Genomic DNA, 17,198 nt, shown 5'->3' with positions numbered 1-17,198 from the left:
ATTCGATTGGATAATTAAAAAATATAATTTTTGGATAGGACGAATTTTGTCTCAAAGAGTCAACTAAAGTCTAAAGCAGGGGCGTAGCGAGGGGGGGGCGGGGGGTGCGGACCGCACCGGGTGACACCATTTAGGGGGGTGACACCAAGGCAAAAAATAGCAAAATATATAGAGAAAAACTCGAGGGGGGTGCAATTCGAAAGTTTGAGGGGGGGGGGGGGGTGCAAATCGAAAACTCGAGGGGGGGGGTGCAAATCGAAAGTTTGAGGGGGGGGTGCAAATCGAAAACTCGAGGGGGGGGTGCAAATCAAAAATTTGAAAGTTTGTCCCTGGGAAGGGTCTCTATGCCTCTGGGGGGGGGTGACACCATTAAGTGCCGCACCGGGTGACACCCGACCTCGCTACGCCACTGGTCTAAAGCCTGGGGATCCTTAACTCTGCTTTTAATCGACGAATAGGGCGCCCATATCACACCATTGAATAATCGAATAGCGATGTCCATAAAGCTCGTTTAAATAGTCAAATGGGGCCTCCAATCCATAACGCCTTTTAAATGGTAGAAGCCCATAAAGACAGGCCCACTAAAAAAAACACTCATTTAACTAGAGGCCCATAACACTCCTTTAAATATTCAAAAAGGGGCCCATAACACTCCATTAAATAATTGAATAATGGTCTCCATGATGTTCCTTTAAACAGTCAATGGCGCTCCGAAAACCCGTACACTATCTAAGAATTTCACGCAGCTAACTTTTATAACAGTTTGCTTACTTGTACTAACTTTTTTTTTACTTTCTCGTATATACGAAGTATAGAGAAAGTCTTGTAATCGTGCAAAAAAATCGAGATTTTTACGAATCTCGACGTTTTACACCTCACTGATACGGAAAAACTTAATTTTGCAATCTTGTCCGTATGTCTGAGTGTCTGTGTGTGTGTGTGTCTGTGTGTGTGTAAACACGATAACTTGAGTACCGTTACAGCTAGGTTGATAAATTTCATATATTTTATCAAAATCGTTGATCCGTATCAACTTTTGAGCGATTTCCGATAACCGGAAGTGGTACTGTTTCTACTTTGAATTTTTCAAAAGCCTACAACTTGAGTACTATTTCAAATAGTTAAATGAAATTTCACATGTAAGTAAAAGATCTAATTCTCTACCTTCTGTCAAATTTTGAGTAATTTCCGTTGACCGGAAGTACTAATTTACGCTATTTCCGATTTCTCAAAAACGCATGTAAATTTATAAAGTACTAATAATATTGCGCACTATTATGAACATCTTTATTTGGCGTTTACTGGTGTGCAATTCTTTTTTTCTACGAGATTTTATTCTATTTTAAAAAGTTTAAGTATTTAAAATGGATTAAAAATAATGTCTATATCCCGAGTTCCCATCCCCTGTTGTTTTATATAAGAATATTCGAGAAAGTTTATGGGAGATCACTCCCGGTTTATTTTAATTGTAAAAAAAGAATTCTGAATTTTGTTTCGGTTTCGGTTATTTTAGGAAAGGCAGGCAAGACTATAATGTCATGTGCTGTATGACGACGGGAGTGCATTGGGGGGTGGGGACATAAAAAATAGCTAAACGACACTTATGGACAAACCTTAAACTATGTCCGCCTACTTTTAGAAATAAAATTTAAGGGCCCTCCACAGTATTCAAATCATGTTACGGTCTTGTTGAATTTTGTCCTAACTAGTATGACACACACAAACGTTGTTTTGATTATTGTGTCAACTTCAGCTAACAACTGAATTAGCTGTAACTTCAGTAGCTAAATATCCGACCAATGCAAGAACGAACTTAGCACCATGTTCGAACCAGGTTCTCCCTCGTCAAGTCACTCGTGTCTTATTATCGCTTTTATATACACTCTTTCAATAACTTCTATTTTCAGCGAAATTTTGCTATGTCTTATGTCTTGCCTAAACTTTAATACCACTAAATGACATGCTACTTTTAATATATCCGTACTCGGCTACTTTTAAATGCCTAAAAACAGAGGCGTAGCCAGTGGCGGAACTAGAAAAAAAGGGCCACCCCGCAAAAAATTGTTTTTAGCCCCCTATATATATATATATATATATATATATATATATATATATATATATATATATATATATATATATATATATATATATATATATAAAGAAAAGCGTGGGTGTCTTCCTTAACATTAGTAAAGGTATCCAATAGATACTAAAGTGACCCACGCTTTTCTTTATAGTTATTTAAATAGTAGTCTATAATTTATTTTCTACTTTTTAGTGCATCATTACATAAAAGCTTGTTATTAAAACGTTTTTACAAGCTTTTATTACAAGCTTTTATTTAACTCACTTCCTCTGTCGTCAGTCGTCGTCAGTCGTCAGTCTAGACGGAAACGCAGGAGTGAAAATTCGGACAGTTCTACTTGACCGACACGATTCACAGTTGGCACGTGGGTCAAGACATGAAGACAATGCAATCTGAAACTAAATTTGACTTAATTGGATGCCTAATTGATTTTTTATGAACTAATTAAAATTTGGACCGAATTAGTAGGCATGTCTAGCCAACCACACCACACGCGTCATCAATAGCTGCGCCATCACGACCACGTAATGGCTGCGTTCAAAAACCATTGCGCGCCTACTGAACGTGATATTCAGTAGGCGCGCAATGGTTTTTAGTCATGTAACTCTATTGTAGATAAAACATGTAAAGTACTGAAAAAAAATTCATAAAAAACGTTTTAATAACAAGCTTTTATGTAATGATGCACTAAAAAGTAGAAAATAAATTATAGACTACTATTTAAATAACTATAAAGAAAAGCGTGGGTGTCTTCCTTAACATTAGTAAAGGTATCCAATAGATACTAAAGTGACCCACGCTTTTCTTTATAGTTATTTAAATAGTAGTCTATAATTTATTTTCTACTTTTTAGTGCATCATTACATAAAAGCTTGTTATTAAAACGTTTTTTATGAATTTTTTTAACTCACTTCCTCTGTCGTCAGTCGTCAGTCGTCAGTCTAGACGGAAACGCAGGAGTGAAAATTCGGACAGTTCTACTTGACCGATACGATTCAAAGTTAGCACGTGGGTCAAGACATGAAGACAATGAAATCTGAAACTAAATTTGACTTAATTGGATGCCTAATTAATTTTTTATGAATTAATTAAAATTTGGACCGAATTAGTAGGCATGTCTAGCCAACCACACCACACGCGTCATCACCTTCAATAGCTTCAATGGCTGCGTTCAAAAACCATTGCGCGCCTACTGAACGTGATGTTCAGTAGGCGCGCAATGGTTTTTAGTCATGTAACTCTATTGTAAATAAAACATGTAAAGTACTGAAAAAAAATTCATAAAAAACGTTTTAATAACAAGCTTTTATGTAATGATGCACTAAAAAGTAGAAAATAAATTATATACTACTATTTAAATAACTATAAAGAAAAGCGTGGGTGTCTTCCTTAACGTTAGTAAAGGTATCCAATAGATACTAAAGTGACCCACGCTTTTCTTTATAGTTATTTAAATAGTAGTCTATAATTTATTTTCTACTTTTTAGTGCATCATTACATAAAAGCTTGTTATTAAAACGTTTTTTATGAATTTTTTTTTATGAATTTTTTTTACAAGCTTTTATTTAACTCACTTCCTCGTCAGTCGTCAGTCTAGACGGAAACGCAGGAGTGAAAATTCGGACAGTTCTACTTGACCGATACGATTCACAGTTGGCACGTGGGTCAAGACATGAAGACAATGCAATCTGAAACTAAATTTGACTTAATTGGATGCCTAATTAATTTTTTATGAATTAATTAAAATTTGGACCGAATTAGTAGGCATGTCTAGCCAACCACACCACATACGTCATCACGTTCAATCAGGTTTAATAGCTGCGCTATCACCTTCAATATACGCGCAATGGTTTTTAGTCTTGTAATACTATTGCAAATAAAACATGTAAAGTACTGAAAAAAAAATTCATAAAAAACGTTTTAATAACAAGCTTTTATGTAATGATGCACTAAAAAGTAGAAAATAAATTATAGACTACTATTTAAATAACTATAAAGAAAAGCGTGGGTGTCTTCCTTAACATTAGTAAAGGTATCCAATAGATACTAAAGTGACCCACGCTTTTCTTTATAGTTATTTAAATAGTAGTCTATAATTTATTTTCTACTTTTTAGTGCATCATTACATAAAAGCTTGTTATTAAAACGTTTTTACAAGCTTTTATTTAACTCACTTCCTCTGTCTGTCTGTCTTGACGGAAACGCAGGAGTGAAAATTCGGACAGTTCTACTTGACCGATACGATTCACAGTTGGCACGTGGATCAAGACATGAAGACAATGCAATCTGAAACTAAATTTGACTTAATTGGATGCCTAATTAATTTTTTATGAATTAATAAAAATTTGGACCGAATTAGTAGGCATGTCTAGCCAACCACACTACACGCGTCATCACCTTCAATAGCTTCAATGGCTGCGTTCAAAAACCATTGCGCGCCTACTGAACGTGATGTTCAGTAGGCGCGCAATGGTTTTTAGTCATGTAACTCTATTGTAAATAAAACATGTAAAGTACTGAAAAAAAATTCATAAAAAACGTTTTAATAACAAGCTTTTATGTAATGATGCACTAAAAAGTAGAAAATAAATTATAGACTACTATTTAAATAACTATAAAGAAAAGCGTTGGTGTCTTCCTTAACATTAGTAAAGGTATCCAATAGATACTAAAATTGTAATAGATTGAGATAATTGTGAGGTCAAGGGAACTCACTCTTCTGTATTAGTATTATATTTATATTGTTATCTTGAGTGATGTCCCTTGTGCATTGTACTTCCTCTTCCTCTTTCCTTCATGGCTGTAAATAAAGACTGTTAACAACCAATGTGGCTCCTCGTCAGTGTTTGACAATCTAACACATTGGCGACGAGGATGGGATAAATAATCCACTAGAAAGAGCACCTAATTATTCAAAAAAGAGGTTTGCTAGAGCTTATTAGCTAAGTATTTCTAGAATAATGACGCTGTATGGCCAAATAAAAGAATTTGATGCGAATGATGAAATCATTCAAGATTACCTAGATAGGTTAAGCTTTTACTTTGAAGCAAACAACGTGACGATAGAAGCCAAAAAGAGAGCTGTTTTGTTAACAGTCATAGGGCCTCAACAATTTAGGCTACTAAAAGACTTATGCGCACCAGCTAGTCTAACTACCAAGAGCTTTAACGAGCTGAGAAAATTGCTAACAGACCACCATGCGCCTGTACCATCAAAGTTTCTATGTAGAGCTAGATTTGACAGTAGGACCCGTCAACCAAACGAGTCAATATCAGAATATGTTGCTGCTTTACGTCATTTAAGTGAATTTTGTGAATTCGGCGATACGCTGTCTGACAGACTATGTGAAAAGTTTGTGACAGGTGTAAACAGCCCTGATATTCAAAGAAAGTTGCTGCTCGAGTCAGATCTAACATTAGAAAAAGCAATACAACTTGCAATGTCATTCCAGCAGTCATCTGATGCGGCGAGATCTTTAGCACCTTCAGAGATCCATGCAGTAAACAGCAGGTTAGTCAATAAACATCAACCCCATCAGAGCATTCCAACTTATGCTAAACAGCCTGCTCGTTCAAATCCTAGATCTAAATCTAGTAATAATTATCAAAAATGTCATCGATGCAAAGGTCCCCATGCATCTCATCGGTGCAAGTTCAAGTCTGCAACTTGTTATAAGTGCAGTAAGCAAGGTCACATTGCCAAGGCCTGCTTTGCAAAGTCTTCGTCTGTTGCTAAATCTAGCCAGTCAAGACAGTACCGCAACCAAAGGCAGCACTATGTTAACTCTCACCAAGACTACCTAACCCAACCAATGAACCACTCTACCAGTGAAAATGCTCAAACTGATTCGCAGCCGGATTTCAACCTGTTCTCTGTGAAATCAATAAGTCATGCTCCCATCAATGTACCAGTTTATATCAACGGTAAGAGCATCAGCTTCCAACTTGACACTGGAGCATCTCTAACAGTCATAACAAAGAAAGATTTTGACGCTGTCACAGGAGGATCAGTGCCTCTACAGCCATGTCACAAGTGTTTAACAACATACACTGGTGACAATGTTCCGGTAATAGGAGAGTGTATGGTTCACGTAAGTTATAATGGTCAAAGTGTTAAACTTCCTCTTCTTGTAGTTGAAGGAAATGGACCACCATTACTAGGTAGGAACTGGTTAAGTGATCTTAAGTTAAATTGGGAGAGTATTTGTTCATTGAAGAATGTAAAAGAATCTAGTCTTACTTCACTAGATAGAGTTATATCTGAAAATAAATGTGCTTTTGGTAACTCTGGATTACTAAATGATAGAACAGTGAAGTTAAGCATTAAAGACACAAATCCAAGATACTGCAAAGCTAGAGTTCCACCTTATGCAATGAGGAATAAAATTGAAAATGAGCTAAGTAGATTGGAATCTAATGGCATTATAAAGAAGGTAGACTATTCCGATTGGGCAACGCCCATTGTGCCAGTGTTAAAGAAGGATGGTTCTATAAGAATTTGTGGAGATTACAAAACTACACTGAATAAGCAAATAGAGCTAAATAGGTACCCTATACGTAACATTGATGAAATTTCTTTGAATTTGGCAGGAGGAGACAAATTCACTGAATTAGACTTTAGTCATGCTTACACTCAACTAGAACTGCATCCAGATTCAAAAGTCTATACGACAATAAACACACATAAAGGACTCTACCAATATGAAAGACTATGTTTTGGCATATCATGTAGCCCTGGAATTTTCCAAGCTGTCATGGACAGTATTTTTAAGGATATTCCAAATGTTTGTGTGTACTTTGACAATGTGTACATAACTGGTAAGAATGACACTGAACATCTTAAAACACTTGATAAAGTATTGAAAATTGTTGGTGAAAAAGGTTTAAAGATAAACAAAGATAAATGTCAATTCATGTTGACAGAAATTAGTTTTCTTGGTTATATATTAAGCAAGCAAGGCATCAGACCTCAACCTGAGAAAACAAAAGCCATTAAAGAAGCACCAAAACCTGAAAATACCCAACAACTAAGAGCTTTTTTGGGCTTAATAAATTACTATGCAAAGTTCATAGGAAATCTGTCTGGTAAACTATCACCACTGTACAAGCTGCTACAGAAAAATGCAACTTGGCACTGGGGTAAACAACAAGATACTGCTTTTAATACAGCAAAAGAGGCTTTGTCTTCTGACACCTTACTAACTCACTATGACCCAGGGAAAAGACTTATATTAACATGTGATGCTTCACCAGATGGTGTAGGAGCAGTCTTGTCCCACATGGATGAGAAGGGTGACAGACCCATTGCTTTTGCCAGTAGATCTTTGAACCAGGCTGAGAAAAATTATTCTCAGTTAGATAGGGAAGGCTTAGGCATCATTTTTGGTGTTAAGAAATTTCATAAGTTTCTGTTTGGTAGGAAGTTCACCATCTTTACAGATCATAAACCATTGCTAGGTTTATTTGGAGAAAACAAAACCCTACCTGAGCATGCCTCACCAAGAATTCAAAGATGGGCTATCACACTAACTGCATACAATTATGAATTGAAATACAAACCTGGATCTGAGAATAGTGCAGATAGTCTTAGTAGATTACCTTTAAAAAACTAAAGCCTGAGCTATGTACCAGAAGATGTATTTGTTCTCTTCACTATCATGGATAACTCCAATATAAATGTGAATGATATTAAAAGAGAAACACAAAAAGATGAGTGCTTAATAAAAGTATATGAGCACTGTATGAATGGTTGGCCTGAAGAGTCTGTGAATGATGACTTAAGGCCATATAAAATAAGAAATTAAAACCCTTTGTGAAGATAATATAAAAGATGGAGAAGATGCAGTCCATTATCAGTCAGAGTTGCCTAAACAAAGTATTTGTAACTTAATAAATGAGTATGGTGATATGGCAATTTCAAATGTTTTAAAGAGAATACATTAGTAAGAAGGAATGTGATCATCAAACAACTTTGCTAACATCATTAGCACTTACAGAAACTAAAAGAAACTAAAAGGGTAACATCAAAGGTAAATACCAAACAGAAGAAGCTAAAGGTGACAATGAAAGAGTAAACAGGTTATTGGCCAAATACCGCACAACTCCTCATATAACAACAGGTGTTGCACCATGTGAATTGCTATGTGGTAGGAAAATTAAAACTCATCTTGACCTACTACATCCAACTGTTCAAAGGTCTGTTTCCCAACATCAACATACACAAAAAGTAAATCATGACAAATCATCCATTGAAAGAGAATTTGCAGTTAATGATAATGTGTATCTAAGAAATTATGGGAGAAAGGAAAAATGGATACCAGGTCAAATAGTTCAATGTACAGGACCTGTGTCTTATAAAGTAAAAACAAATGATGGACTTATTGTCCGTAGATATGCAGACCAGTTAAAAATAAGTTGTACAGATAATAAGTGTGAATCTGTCAATCCCACCAAGTCTGATCAGTTCACACCAACTCAGTTTGTTCCACAACCAAGTTCTGTTGATATGAGTGAACCAAGTTGTCTGGAGTCAGAAAATGTAAATTCTGGAGTTAATGATTTAAATCCTAGACCTCCTGAGATAGAGAATCCCAAATGGTCAGAATCTTGAGTCACCAAATCAAAAGCCACTGAGAAGGTCAAGCAGGACAATCAAAGTCCCAAATAAGTTAGACCTATGATTTTAAAGGTCAAAAGGACTTTGACATCATTGTTTTGTATCTTGATTATGTTGTGGCATATTGTGCATTGTTTGTAAGGATGTAATCTACCATAGTGTTCATGTTACAATATAATTGGTGATTTTAGGATACTATCAATTGTTCTATTGAGAGATGTGTTATTGTGTTCTAAGGGTAAAGGGATGTAATAGATTGAGATAATTGTGAGGTCAAGGGAACTCACTCTTCTGTATTAGTATTATATTTATATTGTTATCTTGAGTGATGTCCCTTGTGCATTGTACTTCCTCTTCCTCTTTCCTTCATGGCTGTAAATAAAGACTGTTAACAACCAATGTGGCTCCTCGTCAGTGTTTGACAATCTAACACAAAAATGACCCACGCTTTTCTTTATAGTTATTTAAATAGTAGTCTATAATTTATTTTCTACTTTTTAGTGCATCATTACATAAAAGCTTGTTATTAAAACGTTTTTTATGAATTTTTTTTTTATGAATTTTTTTTATGAATTTTTTTTACCAGCTTTTATTTAACTCACTTCCTCTGTCTGTCTGTCTAGATAGAAACGCAGGAGTGAAAATTCGGACAGTTCTACTTGACCGATACGATTCACATTTGACACGTGGGTCAAGACATGAAGACAATGCAATCTGAAACTAAATTTGACTTAATTGGATGCCTAATTAATTTTTTATGAATTAATAAAAATTTGGACCGAATTAGTAGGCATGTCTAGCCAACCACACCACACGCGTCATCACCTTCAATAACTGCGCCATCACGTAATGGCTGCGTTCAAAAACCATTGCGCGCCTACTGAACGTGATGTTCAGTAGGCGCGCAATGGTTTTTAGTCATGTAACTCTATTGTAAATAAAACATGTAAAGTACTGAAAAAAAATTCATAAAAAACGTTTTAATAACAAGCTTTTATGTAATGATGCACTAAAAAGTAGAAAATAAATTATAGACTACTATTTAAATAACTATAAAGAAAAGCGTGGGTGTCTTCCTTAACATTAGTAAAGGTATCCAATAGATACTAAAGTGACCCACGCTTTTCTTTATAGTTATTTAAATAGTAGTCTATAATTTATTTTCTACTTTTTAGTGCATCATTACATAAAAGCTTGTTATTAAAACGTTTTTTATAAAAAAAAATTTAAATTTCGTTCGGGGATCAGCGGACGGAGATTACCTCTTTGTGGAAACGGAAAGAAGCACTTTGAAGCCTAACGTTTCATCTTTTATGGATAAACCAGCTAGGCTTACACTGACTTAGATCTAGATCTAGATCTAGAATGTACAATAATCTAGATACATGTTTTGATTTCAGTGGGTGTCGAGAAAGCTTTTTTTTTTTTAGATTTTTGGAGTGATAAAATGTCTCGGCTCACAAGTGATTTTTATCTAATTGCTAAACAAGTTGAATTACTGTTTTTCATGGGTGACTATTAGCCGCGTTATTAATGAATATAAGTTCAGAATCTAAAGACAAAGAACATTGCTCAATGATGTTCATAGTTGTCTTTGTATCTTAATATTTTCGTTGCGCTAGATATAAATCTAGTCCAGCTTTATTTTGCGGTTTACGCATGCGTACTGTCATAAATGCTGTTACTTCCGTTTGTCTTATAATCTAAAAATTGTATTAAATGATATTTAAAAGTAGCGTCTTTAATTAGAACTTGTATTTAAGATAATAAACTCGTCTGTTTTTAAATGAGACTATCGGAATAACTAAATAATGCTCTGATTTTCATAATGGCAGCATTATTTTCATGTACAAAATGTCATAAGAGATACCCATTTGACGAACTTTCACAAGGAGAACAGTTGTGCAAGGTGTTTTAAATGAATTTTTAGCCTACAGTACTGTAACTTGTAACAGTACTCGACTCGGCTTACTGTTTTAAAAATCACTAGATCTAAACCATAATTGAGTTTAGATCTAGGATAGTTTAATGTGTTTAATATTAATAATTCAATAGTTGTATAATCCAAATTTAACTGATGTTCAGTTTTCAAAATAGATTCTAGATCTAGATGTAAAATTTGTCATTTTTCTGTTGGGGGGGGGGGGGGGGAAGGGGTCAACTAGCCGTACTAAGTACTAGCGGATGAGCATTTTAACAGGATCTCTAACTTTTTGTAAGGGACAGTAAGAGTAAATGGCTCTTAATATTTAAATAGTCAAACTATTTATTTACCACACCTAAATAAATAGTAAATAAACCTTAGATTAGAAGAAATCAACTAACATAGCAATCATTGATCACTCAAGATAATATTAATTTCTTGTGCTGTTGTGAAATTAGACTTGAAACAACAATGTACAATAAATTTTGAGTTGAATTATTTCTTGCTTTATTTAGTTTATTTACCATTGAAAATTGCATATTTTTCTGAACCAAGCATCAATATAATTATTATCTAATATCTAGGCCTATACTATGTAGGCCTACTCACTTTCAAAAATACTTTGTCATAAGCCTTCTTATGTTTTGATATTGAGTTTGTTAAAAGCTACAGCATTAGGTTTTCAGCTCATTTTTTAAAATTTAACAGGATTGTAGAAACAACTACCCTGTTGTAAAGTGCACTTACTGTAGAGCAGAATTTCAACAAAACAGGTATGAAAAAAAAACAATAATAGTAGGCCTAAATGAATAGGCTTATATTTTTTTGTTGATTAAATTATAGAGTATAGAATAACTTCAAATTTACTGAGTTGCTATTGAAATTACTTTTAGGATTGCTAATCATAACATAACATTGAATATACTTTACAGCAAAGGAAGTACAAGTTCAATTTGTGCCAAATGTGCTCAAAATGTCAAGCACTATGGCAAGGTAATGCAATAGGATAACATTAAATTATTTACTGAGAAAGTACTAAAAACCACCCTATGATAAATGCTAAAATCCAGTTATGTTACTTTTATGTTCATTTTTTTTTTTAATAACTAGTTTAAATTTTTTAGTTCTATTATTTCTTTATACACTTTTCCATTTTTATTCTGAACTTAAACTGACACAAACCAAAACTTTAAAAAAAAATTGAGCTGTATGTATTCCTTTAATCACTCCCAGCCTACAGCCTGTGAGAACTGCAGTGTGCTGGCAGCTTTTATTGGGAATCGCTGTCAGCGGTGTGTAAACTCTGAAAAGAAATGGGGTCCTCCATTGGTCTGTGAACAGTGTAAACTTAAGTGTGCCTTTGACCGCCCTGAGAGGAGAAAGGTATTTATCTCATGTGTTATTTTATAGGGATGTCCCTCAAGTTCTATTTACTTAACAGTCACATCTACATTGAGCACATGATCTTTTTGATTACAGAAATAAATGTCTTATAATTGTCCTTAAAGGTATATTTGTTAGTCTTGGTAGTGCACAACAGAAATGTTTTTAGTTATGTATGATGTGTATTCACAGTCTATTAAAAATGTTTAGGTTGATGGAAAGCTCATGTGCTGGCTGTGTGATCAGGCATACAAAAGAGTCCTGGCCAAGACGAGGAAGTCTCAGGATTTGGTTCTCAAACCTTCCAAGTCTTCATCCTCCCTCTTGGACTCATCAAGTAAATCAAACACACCTACAAATAATGGGCAAGCTTTTCTAGCTAACCAAGGGCTGTCATCATCAGCTTCATTTGAAGGCATGACAGTGTTAGAGCGCCTCACTAGATTGGCAACCAGTGGTGGAAGTAGTCGAGGTAACACCCCTCCAGTGGAAGCTAAACAGGAGGGAGGGGAGAACAGGTTAGCAGAAAAGGCTACAAATTTTCAGGAGCGATCATCCAGTGTTGAAGACGAGGAAGTAAAGGAAGACAAAGAAAAACTTCGCTCTCATAATCGCCACCACCATAGAAAGCATCACCACCACCATCATCGTTCACATTCTAAAAGGCGGCACTCAAAGTAGGCATTTACTACATTCATAAAAATTTCATAAGATAATTAAGTTATGTATTTTTAAAAATGTTTTTACTTTAAAGTAGTGCATTGAGTGATAGATGTTATGACTAAATTCATGTACATGTTTTAAATGTATCATCTATCACATGCCATTGTTATATGATGCTAGAGAAGAGGATGAATCTGGTGATGTTAAGAAACAGAAGTCTGAGAAAAATTCTGCAAATGGTGTTGCAGCAACAGCTGCTGTGTCTACACCCAAAAGGTAATTTTACCTTCAGGTTCAACCTTACTTCAGGTTCCTTAAACCTTCGAAGTCAGTGTTCCATCTGGTTCAGTTTTTCATCAAGTTCAGTGTCCCATCGAGGGTCGGCGTGGTTGAGCCGTTAAAGCTCATGGTTGCTAAACTGAGACGTCTCGAGTTTAAACCCTCTGGTAGATGAGACTTGACAGCTGGGGACAGCCACTCTTCTAGGAGAGACAACTCTTGAGTTTAAACCCTCTGGTAGATGAGACTTGACAGCTGGGGACAGCCACTCTTCTAGGAGAGACAACTCTTGAGTTTAAACCCTCTGGTAGATGAGACTTGACAGCTGGGGACAGCCACTCTTCTAGGAGAGACAACTCCAAAATCAAACAACTGCTGCCTTGTAGTTTGTTCTTTGTTGGACAAAGGCAATGGAAGCAAATCAATAAAGAAAAGCAGGCTGAAATTGGAGTCAACAGCCTAACAAGTTGACACATATACTTGTGTTAAAGGGAATCTCTTCCAACAGTAAAATTAAGAACGCAGAAGAAGAAGTGTTCCATCAGGTTCTGTGTCCCTTCATGTTTAGCTGTCAGGTACATTGATTAAATTTGATTTATACATTTATATTTCTAACATGGCTATTAATGATGTTTTCTGCCTGCACCAGTACGGGCAGTAATATATCTGAAACAGGAGTTGATACAGCAGCCTCTGAAAATGTCATACTGATCACACAGCTGAGGGAGCAGATTGAAAGTCTGAAGAAACTCATGGCTGGGAAAGACCAGCAGCTGTTGGAGAAAGATAAAAAGGCAATTCTAACAATGTCATTAAGCCTTATGGTGTAGTACATAATTTGTCATGTATTTAGAGACTCACTGTGATTCACAAGTTAAACATGCATTCAAAGAGATGTTCATTATTCCTCTAGATCACAGAACTGAAAGCACAGATGTATGAGAATGATAAAGAGTTCCGATCTAAAGTTCAGGCTTTACAGAGAGGCCATGCCACTGCTATTGAAACTCTGCAGGTCAGACCCTTTCTTGTTTTAGCTAAATAGTAGATTTAAATCTGCTTGTCTTTTCATTTGAAACAACAGAATGTAAAAAGTACAATACGTATTGTTTTTCAAACCCTAAATATGCATCTACTGTTCAAATTTTAAAAATTGGCAATGTTTTTCATTGTATTCTGTGTCATCATGTTATGGCCCATCGGCCCAGACTTCAGATAGATTTTCTTTCTGGATCTGCTTCCATAGCCTTTGTTTATCCAAGAACAAACTACAAGGCAACATTTGTTTGATTTTACTCTTAAAGGGAGCTAACATGCACACTCTTGCTCGACCACATGTCATCTGTCCCCAGATAAAATAAGCCTATTGCATATGGATTTTTTTTTTTAATTTTAAACCAATAAAAAATTCTTCCACAGATAAAGAACCGAGAGATGACAAGACAAATAGCATCTTTAACAAAAAACAAAAAAACTGTGGAGCCTTCCTCCCTAAACCTTGGAGCATCATAATTGATATCAATTTTACTTGTTTTCTATTTGATCATTTAATAATGAATTCTTTCACAGTCTAGATTATTGATCCAATAGTGCAGTAAAGTATGTAAAAAAAAAATAGTTTTTTTATTTTTAATGTACATCTAAATTTCATAAATAACATTGATATTGTATATGCATTTTGTGGGAAACTGCAACTAGAACTACTGGGCATCTAGGACTTATGTCATCTGTACTGAATGTTTGAGATTGAATCCATTGGTTTGACATGTTTTTTTACACCTAGCTTATGAAGCAAGTTTTAAACAGGCAATGGAATTAGTATCTTGCTAATGCATTGATATTTAATCAAAATTGTTTTTTTAAATGTGTAGTGGTAATTCTACATTTCTCGACTAATGTGAGCAATAAGAAATAAATGGTTCATGTGCAGGTTATTACTTTTTACTGTACATTTTAGTCTGTAATATTTTTTATGTAAGAAGAACGTGATGGGCATGTTATAGTTGCTCTTTAATGGTGGACATTTTTATATGCAAGTGCTTAGACATTGATGAGCATGAGTTGTGTTGAAGTTTAAAGCCCTGCGTTATGAGTTTCTTGTAACTTCTAAACTGATATTTTTAGCAGGAAGGAATGCTTGTGAAATAGTGCAGTCTTGCTGGTTCAGAACTGTTGTTGATTTAGTCAGGAGGACTTTATTTGTGTTTGTCTCTGACTACTTTGTTTTTACTACAAGGGCCAGTTCTAACATGGGCTGGGGTTTATTTCATTTAAAGTTAATTTGATAACAAATATTTCCTCAAATGTGTAACAGATTATTACTACCAAATATATAATCTAGATCTTAAACAATAACTTTCAGAAAATAATGAATTTAGCAATTGTAAAATAAATCTATTTGAAAGAGAGAAATGCTATGTATTACCTATGTTTTTAAAGAGTTTTTTGTAATTTTTAAAAAAAATTGCTGTTGTCATTATTTTGTTCTGCTACTGAAAGTACTTTTATGTGTTATATATTTTTTTGCTGCTTTACATTGAAGCAATTTTAATGTTACCTGTGTTACCCATTGTGTCATCTGAGGTGGCTTTGAAAAGTTATTACTTTATAAATATTGTTAATGTTTTTAAATAATTGTCTATAAAAATGTAAGCATGATAATAATGTTCGTATACATTCATGCTTTTATTTAGCTCTTTAAAGCAACTTTAAAGGTACATTATGTAAAATGTTTATTTAGTAAATTATTTACAAACGACCACCTCAAGTTTTCATAATAGTTAGTTGATTTTTATTTTTTAGATTTTGTTCTACATGGCTTTAAAATAGTCTATGATTTATATTTTTAAATCTTCCCATTTTGTTTGTTAACAGCGTTTTAATGAAATATATTTTTATACCAATTTTTACAGATTTGATAAGTTTTAATTTCTGAGATAGTTCAGTGTTTACTTGGTTTAAAAGTCAGCCGTATAAATTAGCCCCTTGTGCATGATTTCATGTTGTAGTACACACTTGTTTGAGCGGCCACCATAGCCTCACACATATTGTCCTAGTTTGTCAATTCAAAGAAAACACCTAGTTTAATGGGTTTTTTTTTATAGTTTTGATATGATCAATAAAAAGGTTTGTATTTGACTGCTCTGCTACAAAAGCTAGTGATGTCAGATGATGCAGACATTTTGGGAAATGACCTGTTTATACTAGTGTGGAGTTTAGTTAGAACATTGTGTTGCACATAATGTTTGTCAGTTCTAACTTCAATTGTTTTAAATAAAATGTATTATGAAGAGTATGAATCAAATGAATGATTAATGTCTGAAAGTAGTGCAATAAAATGAGTTTAAATCCTATTTTTTGCCACTTAATTCATGGGAAGATGTACAAAATGTGACAATTTAGAAAAAGAACTACTTAACTGGCAGATGTTCTCATGAGAGGCAACTAAAGATATTAAAATTACTTCCCAGTTATGATTTTGTTTTGCTATCCAAGTCATTACTGTACTGAACAGTCAAGCTTTTAGCATATTTTCAACTATTACCTAATGGAATATACAAATAATTAACTAACTACTGACAGTTGTGTTAAGTTGCTAGGAGATGAGTAAAAAGAAGTCTGTAATCCTATTTGGTAAAGAACACTAAATCAAATATACTAGTGTCATCTAATTTGGCCAAGAACACTAAATCAAATATACTAGTGTCATCTAATTTGGCCAAGAACACTAAATCAAATATACTAGTGTCATCCAATTTGACCATGAACACTAAATCAAATATACTGTAATCCTATTTGGCCAAGTACACTAAATTAGATATATTGAAATCCAATTTGGCCAAGTACACTAAATCAAAAATAACTGTAATCCTATTTGGCCAAGTACACTAAATTAGATATATTGAAATCCAATTTGGCCAAGTACATTAAGTTTAATATTAATTCTGAGTAAACTCCATGATATCATGTGTGTTGTATCAGGGTATTAAGGTGCGAAAGAGTTAATGAATGCATGGATTGATGAAAGACAGCAAGGTTTACCATAGGTACTGGTTGTTTGCCTCGGGTCAAGCTCGATCCTCCTACACAGCAACACAATAACACTCCATATTGCCAGGCCAATTTATATAGGCAAATGACGATATATTCACTACCCCCTTACATGAAAAATGTTGCAGTGAAGTAAGTGTATCTAGAAAATAGTCAAATTTTGTATTGGTTTTATCCCTTATAAAATCTGAGAGAAA

General features: G+C 34.4%; 1 protein-coding gene across 1 annotated transcript; it reads left to right on the top strand.

The window, feature by feature from the left end:
* Positions 1–10,388: 10,388 nt before the first annotated feature.
* LOC131948711 (protein FAM76A) lies at positions 10,389–16,424 on the top strand. Its single transcript, XM_059310378.1, has 9 exons — positions 10,389–10,611; positions 11,335–11,399; positions 11,559–11,619; positions 11,860–12,009; positions 12,220–12,686; positions 12,853–12,948; positions 13,601–13,745; positions 13,865–13,966; positions 14,371–16,424. The coding sequence occupies exons 1-9, from the start codon at positions 10,531–10,533 to the stop codon at positions 14,461–14,463; spliced, it is 1,260 nt and encodes a 419-aa protein (XP_059166361.1). The 5' UTR covers positions 10,389–10,530; the 3' UTR covers positions 14,464–16,424.
* Positions 16,425–17,198: the final 774 nt, after the last annotated feature.

This window comes from Physella acuta, unplaced genomic scaffold (assembly GCF_028476545.2).
Source record: "Physella acuta isolate Inbredline_101_S28 unplaced genomic scaffold, ASM2847654v3 ptg000658l, whole genome shotgun sequence".
In the NCBI taxonomy this organism is placed as follows: domain Eukaryota; kingdom Metazoa; phylum Mollusca; class Gastropoda; family Physidae; genus Physella; species Physella acuta.
The sequence above is the reverse complement of the archived record's forward strand: the minus strand, read 5'-3'. Positions and strand labels throughout refer to the sequence as shown.

What these genes read in the sequence shown, in the direction of transcription:
- LOC131948711 (XM_059310378.1), top strand. Translation starts at nt 10,531, where the DNA reads ATGGCAGCATTATTTTCATGTACAAAATGTCATAAGAGATACCCATTT. An exon ending in AAGGAGAACAGTTGTGCAAG is followed by an intron (nt 10,612 to 11,334) that starts GTGTTTTAAATG and finishes AAAATTTAACAG; the next exon opens with GATTGTAGAAACAACTACCC. An exon ending in ACCGCCCTGAGAGGAGAAAG is followed by an intron (nt 12,010 to 12,219) that starts GTATTTATCTCA and finishes AAAAATGTTTAG; the next exon opens with GTTGATGGAAAGCTCATGTG.